A 25094-nucleotide genomic window follows, 5' to 3' on the forward strand; every position below is an offset into this window, starting at 1 on the left:
CTTGCATATTCGCATCAGCATAAATTATAAAAACAGTTATAATTGGAAAGTATACATGTACTAGGGTCACCGACATTTTGACTGAGATCAATAATCGTGGTAGGTACTATTAGTTGTTATTAAGTTAGAAATATACCAGTAATTTTGGATATAGTTTCATCACGTTTACACCAATTGGAGGCCCCTCACCCTCAATCAACACAAGTATATAAATGAAACTGTAGAAAGAACAAGATTCAATAAAAAGGAATAAAACCAATCAAATAAAACTAGTGTTATAATATTAAGATACAAATATAAAATAAAGAGAAGGACAAACAAATTTATAATGACGGTTATTTATCATCTTTTTTTGTTTCTTCGTGTTTCCTGTTATGTAGAAATATAAGTATATAATATACCTAGAAAGAATATAAGTAGGAATATAGATAACTTACATTGAAGAATCGTTCTCCTAGAAGTTACTCGTGCCAAATAGAAGAATGTACTAGAGCTACAACTACTACTGATGCTATCCACAGTACAGTATACAGAGAGAGTTGGATTAACGTGATGAGAAAAGAAGTACCACCACCTCACTATCCTTCTCCCAAAAAGGCAAGTTTATAACGTATATAATTGTAACTTCTAGAACACAGGACTGGCAACTATGATTCATTTGTTTAATTCATAAAGCAAACTATCATCATGTACAGTTTCCGAGCAATGTATCACAACTTGTTTTTTATCTGTATTGAATCAAATGTTCATGAGGAAATCATATGATTTGAAACACATAATAATTTTTAAATCGAAACACTTATTGTGTGTATCTGGAATTCGTACCTACATGTGTTTATAAATTCAATAAAATTAATGGACTGGAACAACTTTTCCATTCTACTACCTCCAGTTGTAATTTATCTTTTTTTGGAATTCTCAGAGTTTAAGAAACCCTAATGGTAGCGGTAGATAAAATAATAAAATACGGGAAAATAACGTGAGGGAAGCTGGAGAAAAAGTGTATCAATTCGAAAAAAATAATATAATTTCTCCTATCACGGTATGTTACAACGACGACGAACTTACCAAATATGAAGTTACAAGGTTACAAATCCGTGACACTTTCACTCAGAATTCCAAAATACTTATTCAGTAGTAGATACAATGTAGCGCATTATGTGTCATTTAGATTTCTGATAAATTGATTAGAATTTCTGTTAGAAGATGTAATTGGATTTTTTTCTAGTTGGGTATTTCTATTCACTGTTGATTGAAATATATAAATTTAATATACGAGAACAATAGCTCTGTTCATATGTGGTTTTTTAATTTATTATGAAAGCATTGGTCAATTTAAATAATTATATATGATAAAAATTGAATCAATTCTACATTCAGTTACGGTTTATTCATAATTGGAACTGTATTTGATTTGATCATAATATGGAATAATTTATGGCACTTGTGATTAAATAATACATTTTCTGATCAAGAGCAGTGGTGTGAAAATTCAAACACAAACTTTATACAGAATATTCAAATGAAAACTATCCACTATTATAAAAAATAGAAAAATACGACCAAACGTTATAACAAAAATACTAATACTCAATACCTAAATCAAAGTGCATAATTTCAATTCTGCTATTAATTTGAGATTAAAGCTGAATTGCTATCAGAAAACTTTTTTTTTGACGAAGCAAATTGAAAATACGAGGACGATTCACATATAATCGAGACAAACGCACACATTTATTTATTTACGAAAATATTAAGAAAAACTTCACAGTTTTCCAGGTAAATCCCCTCACTAATTAAACAGAGTGATAAATCCGGATTATAGGAGAGATATTCCAGTATCTTCCACCCCAGTTTTGTTATTGTATTGAGCGGGAGTAGCGCGAGAAAAATCGCACTTCGTGCTGAAATGCGATTTATAGAACGTTGTGTGCGCAGGAAGTCAATGTAAAGCACTCCCCTTCTGTTCCAGAATACTTGGTTGTCCTCGCTTTGACAGGCGCTCTTTCCTCCTTCTTTCTCCACTTTTTAGACGACACATTGCGCTCGGGAGTGTGATAGTGAACTTATTTTTTGTCTGTAGTGAAATTCGCATTAAAAAACCGTCCTCTCTGCCTCGTCTTGCGTCAGCTAGCGACGGCAAATTTTCAACTGCATAATTGTTTAATTGAAGTTTAACAGTTTGTGTACCGTTATTCTGGGGTATTAAAGGTGTTCATGGATGATAAGCTCTACACTACCAATATTTATGCCAAGATCAACCGAAATGTTTAGAACATTTATCGTACGGCTCTCCAAATTGAGATGTCCTTCGCGGAGAATGTTGTCTGGTATGATGCTGGTTTGCGGTTGACGATCATGCGGCTTATTTTCGACGATTTCGCGACCATCTTTGAACGCTTTCGCCCATTTGAATACAATAGACGTACTCAGGCTTTCACTACCGGATTGATTTCGTGAACGCCGAAGAATATTTGTGTTATGGTATGTTTTGGTACGTTTAATTCCTTATCACAACAAAAAACAAATTAAATGACATTACTTTGCGCAAAGGTGCGGCAGTCGGAACTTGACGTTCACTCAGGCAAACGAAAACTATTCCACATTGTTAGTGAACTAACACATAATTAAACCCTGACCTTAAAAACATATAGGAGCGCCATTTACAGCATTTGACCCGATCATATTTGGACCATCCTCGAATATCAAGTAGTGTCAGAAAACAATGATTATATAAACAATAAGAAACAAACAATAGAAGTCTTCTCAAAAAAGATGGAGTAGAATCCAAGATAATCCTCAAACCCATAACTGAGAATAAAGTACCTAACTAGTTTAATAAGTAAACTAATAAGTAATACCGCTCCTTGTTTAGACAACATAATACGAGCAACAAAAATATACGTGAATGGGAATAGTTATTGCCTCGAAGTCCTAGCATCATTTGTTTTTTTTTTCACAGCCACTTTTTCACAAGTATTTGAGTGATTTCCGATATGATCTGTCATCTGAATTGTAACTGAAATATCATGTGGAGAAATATTGAACTTGAAGTATTGTGAAATGAGTGAATAAAAATTTTGTCCAATTGTTTTGAATACTTCGTTACATTAAGAACGGTATGTAGGAGTAAAAGTGTCTCTATATCCAAATTAATTCAATAGTCACCAGCCAGAATTGAACAAAAAAGGAAATGGACAATCAACATATTTCCTACTGGCTTATGGTGGATTTTCATTTTTTCATGAGAATGGTTTCTTGACGATATCAAACAAAAGAGCAAAAAACGACGACGACTTTCAGAAAGTCTGATGAAGGAATCATTGTTTCGAATTAATCCATTTTGGAATGAATCACTTTGAAGAAAACTCAGGATCCCTTGTTTATTCTATCATTCTATCTTCAGCACACATTATTAATATCTGCTTCCAATCAGAAAAAAATTTAAGTGAATGGAAAGAGTCACTACCGTGTACAAATCAGGTGATCCCAGCGAATTAACTAATTATAGGCCTATTTCAGAGATATATAACCTAGCTAAAATTTTTGAGGATGCAGTTAAAGTAATATAATGATTTTTCCTCTTTCAACACAGTCTCTCACAACAATCTTCTCGACAAGCGAAGTAACTATGATATAAGAGGTGTAGCTTTAGAACGCTTACATTATTTGTCAAATAGAAGCCAACGCGTGAAAGTAGGTGATGCTAAGAGCTCCAGCTCCATATTATAGACAGGTTTTCCACAAGAAACTGTATTGGGTCTTACGCGGACGATACAACTATTATTTTCACAAAAAAAGGGGTTAAACTCTCAGCAGAAATAGCATTGCAAGAGATAAGTTTATGACTAAATAATAATCTACTAACTTTATACGTATCAACAACAAAATGCATCAATTTAAGCTTCACTATCATAAAACAACCCAATAACATTAACATTAGATAGCAATGAAATATCTAGGTGTTATACCCACGTTCAAAATTGAAATGAATAAATATTCGACAAACCATGGGAAAGTAGAGTATGATATAATGGCATATACTCGAAATATGATCTGTTGTACTCAAAGGTTTCGTCGCTTTTATTTTTCTTATTAATCGTCCGTAGTTCTTCGAATCGTGTACTTATTTAATCATAACGGTTATAATTATCATTGGTATTGAAATTTTATAATATTTCATTCAATATCTACATAACACAAAATGTAACAACATACAAAACAGAAGCCTGATTGAGGAAATCAAAGCTGGAAGACATTTCTAGGTTTTTCACGATTTCTATGCCTAATCTATAGTTCATATTTACAGCAAATGAAGATAATGTGGTAGAATTTGATAATTTTTTTATTCAACGAGCTAACTCCCTTTTTATTTTATTATTTCGGTGCACAATTTTGGCGTTTCCTATAACAATTTCGACAAAAAATCGTCGTCTATTTGGTTCCATTCGTTTTTCACCAATTTTATGGGAAGAGGAAGTAGGACGTTGCTTTCTGATTTCCTTGTTCTATTTGTTTATCACTACTAGTACATTCTTCATTTCCAATTCTTTCAAATACTTTTTGGACAGAAAGAATTCTAGGGATCGTTGTCATGCTAGAAGATACATTTTCTGTCTGTTTCTTCAAAATGCTTTTAATTTTTACCAGGTCTCGAATCCGACTGTAATCTCAAGATTTTAATTTGACATCTTTAAAAAGGTTTCTCCACTGCCGCCCTTCCAAAAAGAACAGCTTATCTCAATCTCCTCTCCACTGTAGATTCATTCAGCTGAGCTGTTACTGTGGGGCTGTGAGTCGTTGATCACGTTTACTGTTTAATACAATACACTTATCTTCAGCGGCTGTAGCCGCTTTTCGAGACTATGAAGACTTTTAATGGATACACGAGTTTCAATTGATAGTTCTTTGATTTCAACACTTACTAAAGGACTAAACTATAATCATAAATACCAGAAAACTGATTCACAGTTAAAAAATAATAAACAAATCAGCCAACATATAAACATACGTTCGTATAATGAACAAACAACGGATACCATTATTTTTAGTTTTTATAGTAAAATATAATTGAAATTTAATGAATGGATAATGGGGAGGGCAAAAACTTTTGACTGGTGGTGTATACCATAATGAATATTATTTTACTATTTAAATAAATTCAAATTGAATTTTTAATTAAAATACACTAAGTGTTAGGAAGTACTGAGATTACAAGCAAGTACAACAGATACTATATCTATATAACTGATCTAGCAACGTGATTAGTTACCAGTAAAAAAATCAATCAGTAACATAAAACAAATTTCCAATGCACTTTCCTTAGCAATGTATTCAGAATTTGACATAAACACGAATTCCATCCTCTCAAAATGTAAATTAGCCACATTAAATGGGCGTATACAGTACAGCAACTTCCATAGCCTCGTTGTTAATTACTTATGGTTCATTCTCTTTATTTATAACCGATGCTGTTTCCAGAAATTTACTTATATGTGGCAGTTCTTCCGGCATAATCAACATTAACTGTAATTTCTGGAGGTTAGCATGAATCTACAATATCATTGTCACGGTTATTATACTACGTAGGTATATGTAAATGTTGATATTCTAATGTGAACTAGCACTTTGGAAAACGTTTTTGGTAACAGTGTTTTTGTCTCAATCGATACGTTATTTAATTTTTGATGAAACCTAGTTTACTAGTATTAACACCTAAATGAATCATTTTCCACTATAAGCATGATACATCCCCTACGGGATACGGAATCCCCTTTTATGGAGAACAAAAACTTAATACAAATATGGACATCCAAATATCTCTGACATATTTTTGCAACAACTCAAATTCATTTAGAGACACAGTATATTAATAATACAATAAACCTGCATATATGTGCTTTGTCGATATGAGAAAAGATTTTGACAGAGTGAGATTAAATGATGTCCCATAAATATTGAGAGGTAAGAGACTAAATCATACAGTACCTAATACAAGGTATTAATACTTTGTGCAAAACAAAAATCATAATGATATGAAGATGGTTTCCGTTCGGTTGTTTTTAGCAAGGTCAGACGTATTTGAATCTATGTTGAAAAATTTTACATTTTATATTGGGTGTATATAAAAATTGTTCAAAGTATAACTTCATTAATATAACCCGGTTTTTTCTATTTTAATGCATTTAGGGGTAAAATATGAGGCAAATTCATGTATACTTTCCTATACCTAAAACTAACAGTTATCCAAATATTAAATGTTTTCTTTTCGGAGATGCAGGCGTGGCCTAAATTTTATTTATTCATTATTGAATTCTCGATTCATGATTTTAACGATTTAGTATCAATAATTGACTAATGACAGTTGTCATTTATTACAAAGCCTACTAAAAGTATACATAAAAAATTTAAACTTTTTAAAAAATACAATAATAAACCACAAATATCTCGGAAACGAATAAAAGTTGGAATAGGATTAGTAAATAAAATTTTATTTGATTTTTTATATAGTCCTTGACAAGATAAAGAAAAATACTTTTTTATTTCTTAGTGCTTGTATCAACGGGTCAAAATAAAATTTAGACTACACCTGCATCTATAAAAATTTGAAGAAAATATTTAATATACGGATAACGGTAAGGTTTAGATATAGGAAATAATTAAGAAATTTGATATTTATGAACTTTGAACTTTGAACACTCTTTATACTCACCCTGTATAAAATGAAAAATTTTTCAACATAGATTCAAATACGTCTGCTAAAAGTCACCAAATAGAGACCATTTCCATATCTTTAAGGGTATCCTCGTAAAAAAAATAATTTATAAGGTTTAGCAACGGTCAAATTTTTTAAAAAAGAATTTATAACTCAAAAAGTATGCATTTTTCGAAAAAAGTTTTCAGACAACAGTACACCAAAAATTTTAAGTAGATTTCAAAAATGTATTAATATACAGGGTGTTTTATTTAAAATAACAAAGTTACAGTCGACTTCCGGTAGAACCGGAGGTTGGCCAACTATGAAAATATTTTAGTTAAAAAAAGTCGTATCCGAAAAACCAACCGTAGGAATTTTCATGATATTACTATAAGTATTTTGTCATATACAGATAGTTTCAACTCGTCGTGGGACACCCTCCCTGTAGATATAAATGTAAATACAGTAATCTGACTAGAAGGCTCACTCAATCCTTTCATATTTAATTTGATAATGGAAAAATAATAGAAAATTTGACCAAAGCAGCGGGTTTCACAATAAATACATCCACGTCGTCTGATATATTGACGATACTGTCCTTATTGCCTATACTGAAAAAAATCTTCAAACGCTACTACATTCCTTTAACCCGAAAGCAAAACAACTCAACATTGTCATCAATACTGAGAAGACCAAATGCCTAATAACGACCAAAGAACCCATACGATCTAAGTTGGAAATCACCTCAAATGTTATCGAGCAAGTGACTCATTTTCAATACCTGGGAGCGGACATATCGAGTCATGGAAACGTGTTCAATGAAGTGACAGTAAAAATAATGGAAGCGGCTCTAATTTCAAAATATATCCTGGAAGATATATTTTTGGAAGAACAAATATTGAGAGTAAAGTCAAGATATATAAAACTACTACAGCCGATGAGAACAGTCAAAATGAAAACTAAGAAGGCAAAACTCTACTCGATATTGTGAAGATAACGGAAAATGGGAACACAAGACATATGTGAAAATTCTGGAACAAACATTTATAAAGAATGGACAGTAGGGTAGTTAAGGACACAAAAATGAACAACACAAAAGGAAGAGACCACAGGGAAGAGCAACTAAACGATGGCGATAATGCTGGACTTCGCCTGCCATGGAAGACTTACTGGCAATGAATAGAACAATATGGTCATCCATTCTAGAAAGAAGGAGAATAAGTATAATAACAATAGGGCGAGAAGGGTTTGGAAAAATTGTGTTTCCATAAATTGGGAACTCAAGGAATATCACTATATTGATATATCACTATATTAATACGAATCTAAAGTTTAATGTGATAATACCGCATTCACTACTATGTGACCGTATTTGAGAAAAAAACAATGAGAAGCTGCAAAAGGATTTGCGTCTATGTAATGATTTTACTTGGTAGTAATTACAAATTTGACAAAATCAAAAGTTCAAAATACGTGACGGGTCTAAAATGAATTCTCTCAGTTTGCCTTGTTTGAAATATGTTTCAACCAATAATTTCGCGAAGGAAATGAGAAAAGTTGCAGAGGATTCAAGTTGTTCAACCTGAATAGATTAACAAAATGCCTTTGTTTTCTGTAGTTATTATCATGTTACGATTTTATTTTGCATTCTAGACAAGCAAATTATTTATGAACATAAATTTTGGAAATTTACAAATGGATCTAGGGAAGTATGGTTGGAATCGATGTACTTCCTTCTGTACGATAAAACGTTATTAGACAATTTTTTGAAACTGCAAAATGGGCGAGTTCCAAAAACGACTTCAAAAGTGAGCTTATTTTATTTGGTTTCTTTAGCTATTTTCATGAATTTTATTTTGCTATGAGCATGTATCATGAAATTTGAAAAGATTTTTCAAGACTATTCGTGTGGAAATCTCCAACATAAAAGATACTAACATTTTTTTGCATACTGAACACATTGTTTACACTACTACTACATCAACACTCACAATTACACTGCCTGATGTGTGCTTCGGTAACTAAGTTATCGTCTTCAAAGAATGAAGGGAAAAATTTTTAGTTCAATGGTAGTGTAAATAGTGTGTTCACTATGAATCTCTGCAAAGGTTTTAAAGATTACAATAGCTTCGATACTGAATCAATGAATTATGTACGATAAAAAAACGGACACTACTCCATAAGAAGCAAGTACATACGAGGTCTGCCTATCAAATAACGAGACCGCGCGCCTAGAGGGCGCCCTATACGGGTGCTATACATTGTTGCAAGAGGCCTATTGAGACAATTCTCTATCTCGTGTGCGTGTTTTTGATTGATGTAAACGATTTAGTGAGGGCCGAGAGAGCACTGAAGATGACAAGCGCCCAGGTAGCCCTGTGACTGTTTCAACTCTAGAAATAGTGACCAAAATCAACCAAATTGTGCGTGCAGATCGTCGAATGAGCATCCGGATGATTGCCGAGGCTGTAAACGGTAAAAATTTACACGAGGAATTACATATGACTAAAGTCTGTGCGAAGTTGGTGCCAAAAAATATGACTCCTGACCAAAAGCTCTTTCGTCAACGAGTCTGCTCAGATTTCCATGAAAGGTTAGAGAGGTTAGAACAAGATCTTCTCTGAAAAGGATTCGATTTAAGTCGATGGAAGCGGTTTAGCAAAAAACTGCAGAGCTCCTAAGCGCTCTCATCAAAGAAGACTTCCAGCACTGCTTCGATCCATGAAAAAAACGTATATAAAGGTGTATGGAGAGGGGGAGGAGTATATTGAAGAGGAGCATTTTCGTTACCAGTCTCGTTATTTAATAGCCAGACCTCGTATATGGAATATGTGAATATCAGTATTGTACATAATCTATAATTTCTACTAAAGCTATTTTTTTCGAAGACTAATTTTGCCATTCACGGAATCAATCAATCATAATTGTATCATAATAGTATCCGAAACATTCATGTAAATTTCCAGATTTTGCAATTTAAACAGGCGCCCACTCGTTTTCTACATTGATTTGACTGGACTATATGCTTCAAATTCTAGACAAAGGGAAAATTTCTTGGAAATGCAATCCGGCGAAATTCAAATTCATGATAAGTGTGGTAGGATGTATATATACATGCATTTAAATTTAGTATTTTCGTATCCATTATACTTTCATCAGTAGTAATTTTATATTGAGTTTGTTCAATTACTTTTTATTTCTAATCATATTTTAATATTAATTTACAGAGTGTTGAGTTGGAATCTTATTATATTATGGATCAGAAAAGCCTCGGTCCGTGTTAGACACAAATAATAATATTTATTACTGATGTCATTGTAATTCAGCTTCTCTCATACTTATATAATCTAAATATAATCCTTATATATTATATACTGAGTAACATAAAAATATGTCTAGACTAGATATACACGGTATCTCAATGGCAATTCTTGTCTTAAATAAATGCTGAGGTAAAATATTTCGAAAAAAGTCTTATGAAATCTGTCGACCTTGATTTTAAGGGGCACAAATTTTACCATAACATTATATACAAAAAGTCACACTCACTCTTTCGAGTGTTAGTAGTTGTTCAAGATTCTAAAGTACTGTAAAATAGTGTTCATAGGAACACAAGTACCTATAGAGTGCCATAGAGTGCCTATTTCATTCACTTGATGATTTGAAATCGAGATATCTGGAGAACTTGAATTTCTAAGAGCTTCGCCTCAAAAAATTGTTCATTTTTTCACTCCAAATGTGTTTAAATTATCCGTCAAACATTCGGAAATACCTTGTACCATTAGAAGATAGTTGAAATTCTTCATTATGTGATCACATTTTTATAGACGATTTAAAAATAATTCAAAAATCTTTTAAAAGAGGTATCACTCAACTAATCTACCATTTCAAAGTTCTTATCACCTCCTCAGTTATTTGTAACTGATAGTTTTCATTCACACACCGTATATACGTAAACTTAGGACATTAGCATAACAGTATCCTGCAGTATGGTATTTTATCCTCAAAGATAAAATTCATGACACGCTGCCAAAAAGAAACAGATCAATGATGATTACAGATAGCAATTTTGTTGCCAATTCAAGTAGAAATAATGAGATGATATTGGTAAATGAACCATACGTAAAGTTTCTATGGTTAACTGCTAATCTCATCATGAACTGAATATATCTGAATTTCAGATATACTTTGAATTTTCTCGAAGGGTCGAAATTATTTTGAAGTGATAACATGTACTGCGTGTTAAAACTATATTAGGCACGTGTTTTTATTTGACATATACAGACACTAAACTGGTAAATTGGTAGATCACTGCCAAAAAACTTCGTTAAACCCAACAATTTCACAATTACTATAGGGCCGATTTTCTTGTTAATTCAAATCTACTGTTTTAATTGGACATTACTTTAATACTCAAAATATATAGTAGAAAGAAAATTTTTAGACAAGAAAATAGCTCTTATCTTTTTGTGGCGTTTGATATGATTTCTTCGGGTTTTTGTTTTCCCTCTTATCAACCTCTGTACCTGTAGGCATTTTTACCGATCTTTTTCGATCCACTCTATAGAGATGTCAAACCTATGTAAGTTTTTCTTCTTGCTTTTCTTTTAGTATTGATTTCATATTAAAATCTTCCCCAATACTATTATTTTGTAATCCATTGTGTCTGGTGCCTTTAAATGAATGATATTAACTACTAATTATTCATTTTCGTGCCTTTTGAAATTCTGTTCTTTTCCAGAGAATTTCCTTTTAATAATACACACTACCTATGTTACGATGATTATTTGAATCATCCCTGTTTCTTGATTTACATTGTCTCCAATGTCTACGTCTCAATATTTGAAACTCATCAATTATTCCCGCACATTAAAGTATCGCATTATGTATTAAAATGGCAAAATTGCTTACAAAATCAGCTTTATTGGAATTTTATTATTTTTACACTACTATAAACTAACAAAAGTACAGAGTATAATTTTCAGAAAAAAATTTAGAAGAAATGTTATTTGGATTTAGCTTCTTTTCAGTTTTAGTTGAGCATAGATCGAGTGTACACAGTTTTATTGCGCATTTTTAGCTTAATATTGGCTATTCGAGAGGGTGTAAACAGAAATCTGAATTTTACAATTGAGGAAATTGTTAGAATAATTGCTTTTATTGAAAACGGGCGCAACCAGTACGTTCCTAATATACCGTTTTTGGTTGTGTGTCCTAGAGGGCTTGTCGTCGGCAACTACACTTACAGACAATAGATTTTTGGAACTGTAAATTTTACGAAGAAGACAAGTAGCAATACAGCTTCAACAAAAGTTAGCTGAAACTCGATATGTAAGAATAACTTCACAAACCGTGAAAAATGTTCCAAGAAATGATAGAGTTATAGCCAGAGTAGCTAATAACTGGCTGAGGAACAGCTAGGTTCAGATTCCCACGAGAACATGCGAACTGGAATGTTCAAGATTAGAGTAATGTATTTTTCATGGACGAGCTCAGATTTATTTACTATAGATCGGCAAATACCTGTTTATAGGAAAGATGCTCCGAGGTATTTTTTTTGTAACATGAGACATTGAATAAGTTTCTGAGGAGGATCTCTCAAATTATGGGATGAAATATCTTTAAGTGATTGGTCAGAATTGATAGAAAACCATTAATTCCTCATAAATGCGTTACAGATATATTAGACTCACGTTGTTCCTCTTTTTATTGGCAATAACTTCAAGATGTGGATATTGTAGTTTTAGATTAACCTGCCCTGAGACCGGACCTTAAGCACATTGAGCATATATCGAATAATATTTACTGATGTGAGATCCACAGATTTTACACCAGCTAAGTTTCAATCAATTTTATATTATTTTCAGTCTGTTATTTATTTAAATAATGGAAACAGTTGAGACTATCTGAGTACATTCATTAAATAATAATAGTTATTCTATATCATTGCAATAATCAGAAATCAAAGTGATGCGAGACTTCTTTGGCGGAGTGTATTTCGATGTTGACATATTCTTCTTTTTGTCTGATTAACATTATTTTGGTTCTTAGTGTATTTGGATTTATTCCACCTGTTTTTATATAAATATATTTATAAAATTTATAAGAGCTTGGGTGGTGACAAAGTAATTTTGGTTTTGTAATATAAAATTAAACATTATTCTAACAAAGAATTGTTTTCAATCAAATATATATTTTCCGTTCTGCTCAATGACCATTTGCCATCTTTCTTTCGGCTTCATGATATCCCACCCATAAAACTTGTGGCTCTTATCAACAAAAACTGAACCAGGTGCGATTGAAGATCATCGTCATTTGTGAAAGTTTGACCATTCAAAGTAACCAAAGTCTGAACTTTGATATAAATAGTAATTAGATGATGCACAATCAAGGCTGTATGGGGGATGTGGCATCACTTCTCAGATTAGCTGCAATAGTTTCCCACGAGTTGGCAAACATGTGTGAGACCTTGCTTTATCATGGTGGAACACTAAACCTTTCCGATTTGACAATTCTGGCAGTTTCTCTATGGCCAAACTGACAGCATGTGCTTTTTTGTTGTTTTCCACCTTTCGATGTGATTTGTGCTGGTTCATTGTGTTTACTCCATGATCGTTACTGTACAGGACCCCTTTTTCATTACTAGTGATGATTCTTTTCAAGAAAGGGTCGGTTTCATTTCATTTAAGGTGCATATCGCAAATATTGATTCTTTGTGTTGAACGAATTCTTTTCAATTCGTGAAACATCCAAATATCAAGCTTCTTAAATAGCCCAAGACATTTTAAGTGCTTTTAAAATGTGATGTGTGCGATACATGCGGCCTCTTCGCAACCTCTCGAACAATTATATGACGATCCTCTTCAATTATGACTTTGAATTGGTCAACATTAACTTCAGTAGGCCAGCCAGCTCATCTTTGAGGGGAAAATCTCAAGAGCGGAATGTTACTTTCTACACTTCATTTGAAATTAATTCACAATTAATTAATAAAAGTCACGCACTACTTCTAAAGTTACGTCAATGTGACCAGTATAGCACTAACGTAAGCTATTCAGAAAACAAAGCAATGTTTTATCACTAAAAAGCGAAAATACTTAGTTGCCAACATTATACTATGCTGAATTCGAACTTCTGAATTTGGTATTAAATTCCTCGATTTATAACTTTGTATGAGAAAAAAAAATCCTGAACAACTAAATATGTTATTAGATCAATGAATATTTATACATAATTTTTGTGTCTCCCTCTTTGCAATGCTGAAATTATATCATTTAAAATCAGTAGCATGGTGATAAATGGAAAGTAATCAATTTTGATAGTAAATAATGTGTTTCAATTAAAAAAAATAACCACCGATACTTCACATTAAGTGGAAATGGAGTTTATTATTCAAGCGTCCCTAAAATAAATCGATCAATGCAAAAAGGGACGCAAAACGACTTTTTAAAGTTAAACAGAACCTTTTTTGGTCTAATTTATACATCCTCATATATTAAATATTCAGAAATAGCTTTCATATAAGTAATGAGCGTTGATACAAATTGCACAGTGGAAAGAATTTCCAAATTGACCAAAAAATAACACCAAAGGAAACTCTAGATTATTTGCTTTTTGTATTTTCATGCTATTTAAATGTATGAAAAAAAAATGCGGATACGCCGTGTCTTATTTTCTTTCAGTATATGTGTCGGGTAGTATCGTAAAGTTCTTTTCGATTTGTTGAACAATATATAATGCATTTATTCGTTTTTTGTATGGACCATTCTACAACAACATATTCGTGAAGCATCATTTATAACTGCTTAGAATATTAAAAAAGGCTATTTTGATAGAACGCTGCCACAACAGCATACATTTTTTATTGAAACTAAAGGAAGAGAGACATTCTTTGAGGGCAAACCCTAAGATTCAAACTAATCTGTTTTTAATTATTCCATTCCAAATTCAACGATGGTAATTTGTATGAATTGAATGGGTTTTCATGTTTTATATCATCTGTAGAATATCTGCAGTTATTCCGTCAAATTTCTCCACTTTAAAACAAACCAGAAAAATTGTGGTAGGATGCAAACCAATGAAACGAATAGATTGTAACAAAAATGGAAGAAAAAATAATTTTTGGGCGATCTGAGGTCGAGCGGTGGAAGGGAAGAGTTGTTAGGAGTAAAAAAGGGTTTATCTCAATTTGGTGCAAAACTACAATTCCTTTGAATAAATAACAGTTGTAGGTGATTGAGGATCTACAGAACAAATTTTGTATTTATACTTTTCGCACGCCACTTTAATATGTGTTAAAAGCAAATAAGTTTCTGATTCCATATTGTTATCTTTAAAAATAATATTTTTTTGTCACAAAACTGGGTAAAAACTCACCTTTTTTATGTACCAAACAAGTTCAATAGCTTTGATCTATAATATTTATTTTTCCACATTATTTCTACTTATTATCAAAGAAGCAACTTAATTTTTGATCCATAAATTAATTCGATTTTTTCAATTCATTGAGAACAATCACCACACCAATGTATTTTTTCGGTATAATATTAGAAAGTGAAGATTTTAATCAACAAAGAACTCATATATTTTTTTAAAGCCGATTTTCTATGCTGAAAATGGGTATAAACCATTTTTTCACCCTAAAAAACGCACCCTATTTCACTTCCCGACCTCAGGGCGTCCATAAATCATTTTTCCTATTTTTGTTATAATCTATTCCTATTCCAATGGGTTTCGTCCTACTACTAATTTGTTTTTTTCAATTTTTAACCATTTTCAATTGCTGAACTACATCATACCCAATTTCCGATATTTGGCAGTATTCATTATATTTTGAATAAATATTACATCAGGTAAAAGTTTGTTCTACCACTTATTTCCACTTATTTTTATATAAAAAATATTACATATATGACCCATTATTAGATTGTTGTTTAGATTAGAGTATTCAGATATCACCATCGATTTATTCTATATATACAGAGCATTTTAAAATAGAAATTCAACTCTCATATAAGTGGGGCAGAAAATTATAATTACTAATTTTTTTCCTTCAAATCTATACTATATTAGAAAAACTATTGCAAGAAAGTAATAATTTGATACTTGAACAGTTTAAAATTATTTTTAGTTGATGATTTAGGTATTTTTTGAATATTGTTTGTAAATGGTACATTTTATCGAAGAAAAATATTATTTCCATATTTTTATTTTTTGAAAACAGAAAATGTGCAAGAACAACAGAAAGAATCACTCTCATTGAGAGAAGCTGTTTCTTAACTCATATAAATTAGTGCTAGCAGAAAAGTTTCATTCAACAGGGTTAATAAAAAAAACTATGGAAAAACTGAGCCTCTTGTAAAAATTCATTGACTAATGATATAATAATTGACGTAACAATCGTGGACTACTTTATATACATTGGTAATAGGTAAATAATGGTTTTTCTAGAAAACAGGAATGTAACAGGAATGCAAAAAATAATAATAATTATAAGCAATGAATTTTTATGTATTTATCGCTTAAATAAAATTCAAAATTTATTAATAATCAAATGGTTTACGTATATTGAAAGTTAATTAATGAATGAAAAGTCATATACAGCAACAGTGATAAAACTGCTTACCATGTCTACAGAAAACTTGTTGGTTCAAACTACCACATAATGAGCTTATAAAGAATAAAGAAGCTCTAAAGAATACAAAGTTTGTGGAATAAAGAAAAAGAATTTTTCAACTCAAAAATATTCCCCGACTACATTTACCGAATTTCTTAAATTCTTCAGCGAACAAGGAGTCATAATCAATTTCAAATTCCCTGTTAGATGGGTCCTATCACGTTTTGTGATCTATTTATAATTAAGGCTAGAAATGCAAAAAATTTTCTCGATCTCTCACTCAGACATTTTCAACACTGAATTAATATTTTTTTAAGCGGTTTTTATCATTTTACCAGCATAACAGATTTGGGAGAGCACTGATGATTGAAAAATAGTCTTAGAATTTATTTGTGTTCTCAAATATGTAGGACTCAGGAATGTGAAAAGTTTCTGGTGAAATTTAAAATGTTATTTACATTGAAAGGAGAATGTTTACCACGCTTGTTGTTATCAAAAGTAGTTGGATTTATGAATAACAGATATATCTGATTAGTTTTTCGAATATATTGGTCTAAACGCATAAAACGAGTATCCCGCTCCATGAAGTTATTTTATCCAAGTGTAGAAAACTATAGAGACAATCAGAAACATGTTCAATGAAAAATGCTGATTAAAATAAATATTTCATGAATGATTAAGAGTTATTAAAATCACATTAATACGTTTTAATTTGTTTAGTGCACCATTCTTGGATAATTTTAATAGCAGAAATTCATCATAATGTGATGTTTTTATTTAATCAGTTCTTAAAAGGGGGTGAATCATACGCTTCTGTTTCTCACTTACTTACTTGATTCACTTATACATTTACACTAAACTATTTACTATTTACTAAACTATACACTAAACACGTATCTAATTCATCTAAGCACATACACCGTTTACTTGTCTATTTCGATGTGTTCGGATTAACATCAGATTATTTAATGGTTTTCCTCGCTGATAAACAAGTGCTTATTTATACGAAACGGATTTCTTAATAAATCGGTTATAGAATGTGAACAAATAGAAATTGATTCTAAAATAACTGCCACAACATACTGTAAATAAGTCATAAAACAAAATAAACAAATCGCCTCCGTATATAAAAACATGAAAACAAACCCTGAGAATTTCTGCATCCGATAAGCTTCAAATTCAATTAGCATAATAGAACAACAATCTACGTCAGTGGACGAAGTCGTAACAATAAGAGGTTCATAAAAAAACGTGATATAATTCTCATGCATTTAAGTTAGTCTGCGTCACAAGTTACAGCATAAATAATTATCCATAAAATGAGTTACCTGCTTTTTTACTGCAATTTTCTTCTGTCAAACATTCTTTCAGTGAAGATGACCAGCCAATTATCTTAAATTACTGCTCCTATCGTTTTTAAGTTAAGCACTGATTATTGTCATCTTTCTCACGTTGTCATATTGTTTATATATATATATATATATATATATATATATATAAATATATATATATATATATATATATATATATATATATATATATATATATATATATATGATATATGATATGATATGATTTTGTTTCTATCTTTGCTGCTTTTTATGATGTTCATTTCATAATTTTTTTCCATATTTATTAGTTTTTCTATATATTAGTTTCTGTCTAATTAGCACAAGATTATAGTTATTTTGCCTGTATCACACTTAATATTCAGCATTTAGAAACAATGATAATTTTCAAACAAAATTTCACAGAAATTTCAAATAAAAAAATATGTATCAATTTAATGATTCACAAAACCATTCTATGTTTTCTCAATCACTGATTTGAGCTTATACATATTATCTTTAGACAAACGCCCCATTTTTTACATGTAAGATTTTCGATGTGTGTAGGGTCCCAACAGCATACTTATTTAGCTTTAACAACATCAAAAAGAATTTGTGTGACTGTATTGGCTAGTCAAACAAAATCGAAAAAGCTAGGTTGACGTACATGGTAACTAAATTTAAGTATTGAGCAAATAACGATGAGTTAGACAGCCACAGGCGCTCGAAAGACGAAATACGTTACATAAAATTCAATAATTGCAATTCCTATTTAATTTCATTTCCTAGAAGATACGATTCAATAAAAAAAACAAACATCTTTTCCTTATTATATTTTGTTGGTATTTTCATCACAATTTTAACTACTTTAACTATTTTAAGAAAAACAAATAATTCATACGTCACGATAGTTTATTACAACATCTATTATAATTTTTTTTTAATTCTTTGATCAATATTTATAGAGAATAAAAGTATTGAAAATTTAAAAATTTTGTAGGTAGTTTAAACATTTCAGTAATGCCGCCATATTGCGTGACGTCATAGGTATAAAATAGAAATTGAACATATGATAGAAAGTAAATACGACAATTATTCTCTTGATTATTATATAATAAGCGTTATTATTAAACTTTGATTAACCTAAAAAATGGTAGCTTTCTGCCAGGATGTAAAAAAACCACGCTTGATACACCTGATGAAGTTTTTTCATGATGCCAAGAAATTCGAATATACAACAAAAATGGTTGGTCGTTTTGATGTAATTATTTTTAATGCCAGTATCATTTTAATTCGAGTAAAATTCAAATTTAACTCATATTTTATAGTAATTTACTTCATTATGCTATTAACTTTTAATGTTATTATGTAATAATGTAAGAACTTAACCTATATAAAGTTTATTCACTTTATTCTTATATATAGAAAAGTGTTTTGTCTATACGTAACTAATAAATAAGAACTGAATTATAACAGCACGCGCTATGTTGCCCGCAACGACAACCTCGTGATCATCATCAAGCAGACTGCTCAATGTTTTTATTAAACCTATGACGTCTCAACTAAAAACCAATGATAATCGTTCTAGATTTTTGAGATTTTCTATTGAACTTTTTCTTAAAATATAGATGGAAATACATTGAAAAAACTAGTTGGTTTGACTGTATACACCAACGCTGACATCGTTTAATATTAAGGTGATATTTTATTATTCATGGCTATGCCACCCACTAGCCGTGAAACTAGACGCATATTTGACAGGAGAGTCAATCAAATTTCAAATATTAATTTGTATATCGCCCAGCTGCACCACAGGATGCCACTGTCACGAAAACGTAAATCACAGATTTTGAACAATAAATCGAGACAAGCAATAATTTATATTATTCCTTGTATTAGAATTTTAGCGGAATCACTAGCTTAACATTTTACTATTGTTCTACGGGGTAACACTTGGTAACAGTGATATAATATCCAGAAAATTATTAGTACCGAACAAATATGATGTTTGGAGAGGAGAATTATTGTGATAGCAATTATTAATTACTTAGTCATTTGAGTTCCACCCTTATTTGGAAGAAAGCTAGTTTGGAAAATCCTCATAAGTTTATCATTATTAGATAGTGACTAAAAGTTTTTTCATTATAGAAAAGAATAAGTTTAATATGTATGCATAATCAAATATAAACCTTTAATAGATTTAAAACTAGGGTTGAGTGATGTCAGAAAACTCACACAGCCATTTGGTACATCGATTGGTAGAAACAACGTGATTTAATTTAACAAAATGTTCGGAAATTCTGTTTCGCATCGAAATCTTCTGGTAATATGGAACTTGTTTTTCTCTAATTTTAAATGAATGTATCCTACGAAAGTAGTACTAAGAATTCCAACAGAGAAGAGAGGATCGAGAAAATTTTCGCATTGAATTATCCTATTTGTTTTGTATAAGTAGTTTCGTGTACCGAGTGTATGAAAGAGAATTTCAGGCTTATTTTAGGTCAGTGAAACGTATTATTAATAAATTAACTTTCTATGGTATTCATAAAGATGAAAATATTCCTCAATTTTTGTTATTTTCTCCAAGCATATAACATCAGTTCATGCAACAGTTTATTCCTTTGATCATATCCTCATAAAAGTTGAAAATCAATTTTTCAGATAAGATCCGCAAATACTAATCGTTGGCTTTCATAAGATATCTTATATACAGGATAGCTAATTTTTCACTCGTGTGAAGTTACACGTAGGTTTCAACCCGTACAACTGACATGTGATAAATTGCTTTCCAGATAAGGCAATATATACACGAGAAACGTTACCACATCAGCTTATACTTTTAATAAACTTTATATAAATTATAGTGAATATTAAATAGAAACTATCATGTCAGTTTAAATTATTCATAGTTATATTGAAATTTATGGAATAGTTTTAGATATATGAATTGTTTACAAACATTCTTCCATTTGATTTTGTTATTTTATAATTTGTTGATATAGTTTTATTTTTCAACGTAATGATGACTTTTGAATTTATTTCCGAAATAATGAGAGATCTGACCTTATTGAACAGCATGATTAACAGCCATTTTTGGAATATTTGAGCTATTGGAATATTTTGTGAAAGTATCGAACCCTTTATGACCTATTCTGTCTTGCATACGAATTAATTTTGAATTATACATTGTACGAGGATGTATTGATATCTAGTTAGCCTAGACCAGTTCCATGCAACAAAATATTGCGTTACCATAGCAACGAACAATGACTTATTAGAAGTGTCAGTGTAAAGTTTGATGTAAAAAAAGTAAACCAGAGCTACGCAATAAATTAAGAGACAAAAGATGTCCAATTGGAGTATCGAGCCATCATCAAGTACCTGTATTTAAAAGGGTTAAGAGGTAAGCAGATTTACGAAGATATGCTTAATAGCCTTGGTGATCAATGTCCTTTGTATGCGACCGTGAAAGATTAGACTGCAAGCTTCAAAAGAGGTAAATTTTCCATTGAAGATGATGACCGATCGTAGAGGCCAGTTTCTGTGTCAGTCCCCGAAAATATCGATGCAGTTCATGACATGATTTTATCAGACCGTCGAATTGGGCTAAAGCGGATATCTGAAGCACTGAATATTTCATACGAACGCGTTTATCATATAGTTCACGTCAATTTGGACATGAGAAAAATTGCTGCAAAATGGATCCTAAAATGTTTGAATGTTGACCAAAAGCATGCAAAGGTAGAAGCATCGCGTTCGATCTGTGCTCGATTCGAAAACGATGTAGACTTCTTAAACCGAATTGTTACTATGGATGAGACTTGGGTACATTTCTACGATCCAGAAACAAATAAACAATCGATGGAATGGCGACACTCTGTTTCTCCAAGATCTAAGAAGTTTCGTGTACAAAAATCTGCTAGAAAAGTTTTTGCTTCAGTTTTTTGGGGTTGCCATGAAGTAATCATGATTGATTTTTTTGGTAAGGGTAGAACAATAACTGGAGATTACTTTCTACATTACTGACCCCTCTACGGAAAAAAATTAAAGAGAAAAGACGCGGAAAGCTATCCAAAGTTGTTTAATTTTTGCAGGGCAACGCCCCTGCAGACAAATCCCATGTTGATATGTCAAAAATTCGTGATTTAGGGTTTCAATTACTAGAATACCTCCCTTATTCATCAGATTTGGCTCCGTTCGACTGTCATCTCAACTGAAAAAAAGTTTAAAAGGTCGTAAATTTTCTTCCAACGAGGAGGTAATATAAGCAGTGGAGGTCTGGTTTGCAAAGCAAGAAGAAACATTTTTTTTGAAAGGTCTAGAGACGTTGCAGAATCGCTGTAATAAATGTATCCAATTGTGAGGACATTGACATTGATATTTTGTTTGGTTCTATAGCAGGCTAGGAATTTTTCAATATATCCTTGTGTAAATAAATAAACTCTTCCCTATTTGCCCTCTATAACCACTATTTGATTAGGCTATGAAACAATTAATACAACGGTAGTGAAGCAATCCAGAATGTACTGACAGCTCACGAGCTTTTTCATAAAGCTGTAGTTGTTAAATATACATGGAACGAGAGTAAACATAAAATATGTATCCTTTAAATCAGTGGATAATTATTGAAACGATAGTGCCAACAACAAAACTATTTACCAAGCTGTAGCTGACATAACAAACTGGAGTGATAGATATTATACGTGTGAAATAAACATTGTTCTATGTACTCATTGCTATACAAATCTGAAATTCCAATTAGTTGAAAGAAACAGTTTGATGCGATAATTTTGGGAGTTTGTGAATATACAAGGTGTTCCGGGACTTGATGCTAAAAATTTGGAAGTGAGTAGATGGCGTGACGTCCATTTAGTGTGTTTGATGGAAGCAATAATCTTACACTACTATCTCATGCCCAATGGTTAACAACCCGTAACTTTTATAGAGACAATCTGTACAATCTAAAGATAGCAAAAATATATTTTTTGATCGATTTTTGAACAAAAATGTACTCTTTGTTTAATTCGGTAAAATTTATGGTTTAGGAGATTCTTAGATTTCTAATTGTACTGCATACTATCTTACATCGTGTTTCCTAAAATTGGATAGTAGAAAAATTTAGCTGGTTAGCCTACAGCTTATCAAATAAAAACAAAAAAGAAAACGATAATTAATGCTCGAACTGGGCACCTTGCACTCCTTCAGGCTCTGCCTTATAGCATCACAATGGAAGTTTATTCTATCGATCATTTCGTTCCTTGTGTTGACTGATGTTGCATATACCAAGCGTTTAAGATATCCCCAAAACACTGAATCCATTGTATTTAATTCAAGGAATCGTGGTGGCCATGCAAATGGACCTCCCTGACCAATCCACCTATAAGAAACACGATAAACAGTTCATTTCATTCCGCATATTTTAGTAAAGTCAAAAAAAGGTCAAATTTGCCAAAATTATGACATCATAATATCTTAATTAAAAATCTAGTGTTTGTACATTATTTGATGTTTTTTTGCAATATAAAAAATGATTTCAGTAGGGTTCACATAAAAAAGGAAAAACTTAATAAAAATCGACACATAACTTTAAAACTAACTGAACAGTCTATTATTAGATAGCTACAATACAAATATATTAACTAAGTTCCACTATACCTAGATGAAGATGGTTGGTTGGTCTTGGCTTTTTATTCAGCACCGAATATGACAACAAAATTGGCTTACCAACACTAGCGCTACATATTAATATTGGACGTTATGGTTAATTATCGTACGTATATTTGCAAATAAGAATTAAAAAAATTCCTTATTTTTCAACAAGATTTTAATTTCTGTTTTGGTTTTTGCAGCATTTGACTAATGCTAGGGGTAGGGGGCGGGCCATATGTGAATCCGGTAGGGTAGGACAAGCGGTGGAGGTGAGCCTCGCGCCCAAGGAGCCCCAAGGCCTATTCAGAGCCCCGTAATGGCTGAGACCGGCCCTGTGAGCTTAAGATACATTTGTAGTGCACGGCAGCGCTTTTTAACTATGATGAATCCGCTGATTTCTATTAGTTAATTTCCTCATCAAATAATCATCATAATTTCCACATCAATGACTTGTTAATTGAATTACTCACTTTATTAATTAATTATAGTTGTATTTGAATCTCTACTAGGAAAGATGTGCCCTCGATTATTGATTATCTTTTTACTATCTTCTCAGAACAACGCCCATTGCTTTTTAATTACTCTCACGGAAAAAATAAAAGATACGAAACGTAAATTAAAACGGAATAACTGGCAACTTCTCTTTTTGTTCCAGTGTGTCCCGATTCCGGGGTTGGGTTTCAGAAGAGGAAGCTACAAGTGCGTGTGTAGACCGGGATTCTACTTTCCAGATATTAAGGCTGAGAGACGTTATTACAATGGCACAGTTCTCGAAGAAGAATACGAAAAACGCATGCTGGTGAGTGTTTTACAATTAACTGAGATAATGAGAAATAAGTTCTACAGTTTTGTTATTGAATATTTGAATAAATAATTTTGCGTTTGTATTCTTAAAGCAAGGCAAGCTCTCCCCCATTGAATAATCAGACCAAAGGAATGAGAGTCATTTATTAGATCATTCTTAAAAATACTCAAGAAGAAAATGCAGTATTTGCTAATTCATCAACTTCTTTTGGGATCTCAAAGAATTTTCCTTCGTCATATATTTTTGCTTTAATATTTTGAAACTTAAATTAATTTGTATTATTATCAGATTTAATTCTTAACTGACGTTTCTAGAATTGCAATTGCATTATTAAACTCATAATAGCTGTGAGCGTATTTCTTTATTCGAGATATTTATTTACGTTTATGTTCATAATTTGTAATATCATTATGATAAAATGAATATTAAAGTAATTTCCTAATGTAGTCTATGATAAATATAATTGAAAATTAAATAAAACATGCAATTTTACGGAAAATGGACTAAATATTTGGCGTTTATGTTTTTGTTCACTACGATTATGAAACGCTCTAGTAGAATCATGGATAAGTGCAGTGGATTTTTTAGCAATATAGTAAGTAATAAAATTTTGTTTTGTGCATGAACGAGAAAAAAGTTATTATTCAATTTGAGGGTGGAAAAATATTGAGATCGCTCGCGTTACATCTACAAAAAGAATTTCTAAGAAGGTACATAAAAATTTTATTTGAAAAACAATTGTTCTTCCTTACATATCTGCACAAGTCTATATAAGAAATCGGATAATTAAGAGCACTAACGTTTTTGTACAAAAATAAACTATTAGTTGTCAAACTAACAACGGAACATTCGATGAAGTACTCGTAATATTACGGTGAAATCTTTGTAAACATACTTCAAATGAAAACATTTATATTACACATTTGATAGTTTATACACTCATAATTCATATTAGGAGTGGTGCTCTTGGCTTTATCATTATTATACAATGACATATCT

General features: G+C 31.4%; 1 protein-coding gene across 1 annotated transcript in view; it reads left to right on the forward strand.

Annotated features, from left to right (window-relative positions):
• The window catches only part of LOC130891864 (probable G-protein coupled receptor 158), a 419687-nt gene that overhangs the window by 135703 nt on the left and 258890 nt on the right, over positions 1 to 25094 (forward strand). Inside the window, exon 4 of the mRNA XM_057796922.1 lies at positions 23946 to 24089. Within this exon, the coding sequence (XP_057652905.1) occupies positions 23946 to 24089 (144 nt within the window). The remainder of the gene's footprint in view (positions 1 to 23945; positions 24090 to 25094) is intronic.

The sequence above is a fragment of the Diorhabda carinulata genome, chromosome 1, assembly GCF_026250575.1.
Source record: "Diorhabda carinulata isolate Delta chromosome 1, icDioCari1.1, whole genome shotgun sequence".
NCBI lineage: Eukaryota > Metazoa > Arthropoda > Insecta > Coleoptera > Chrysomelidae > Diorhabda > Diorhabda carinulata.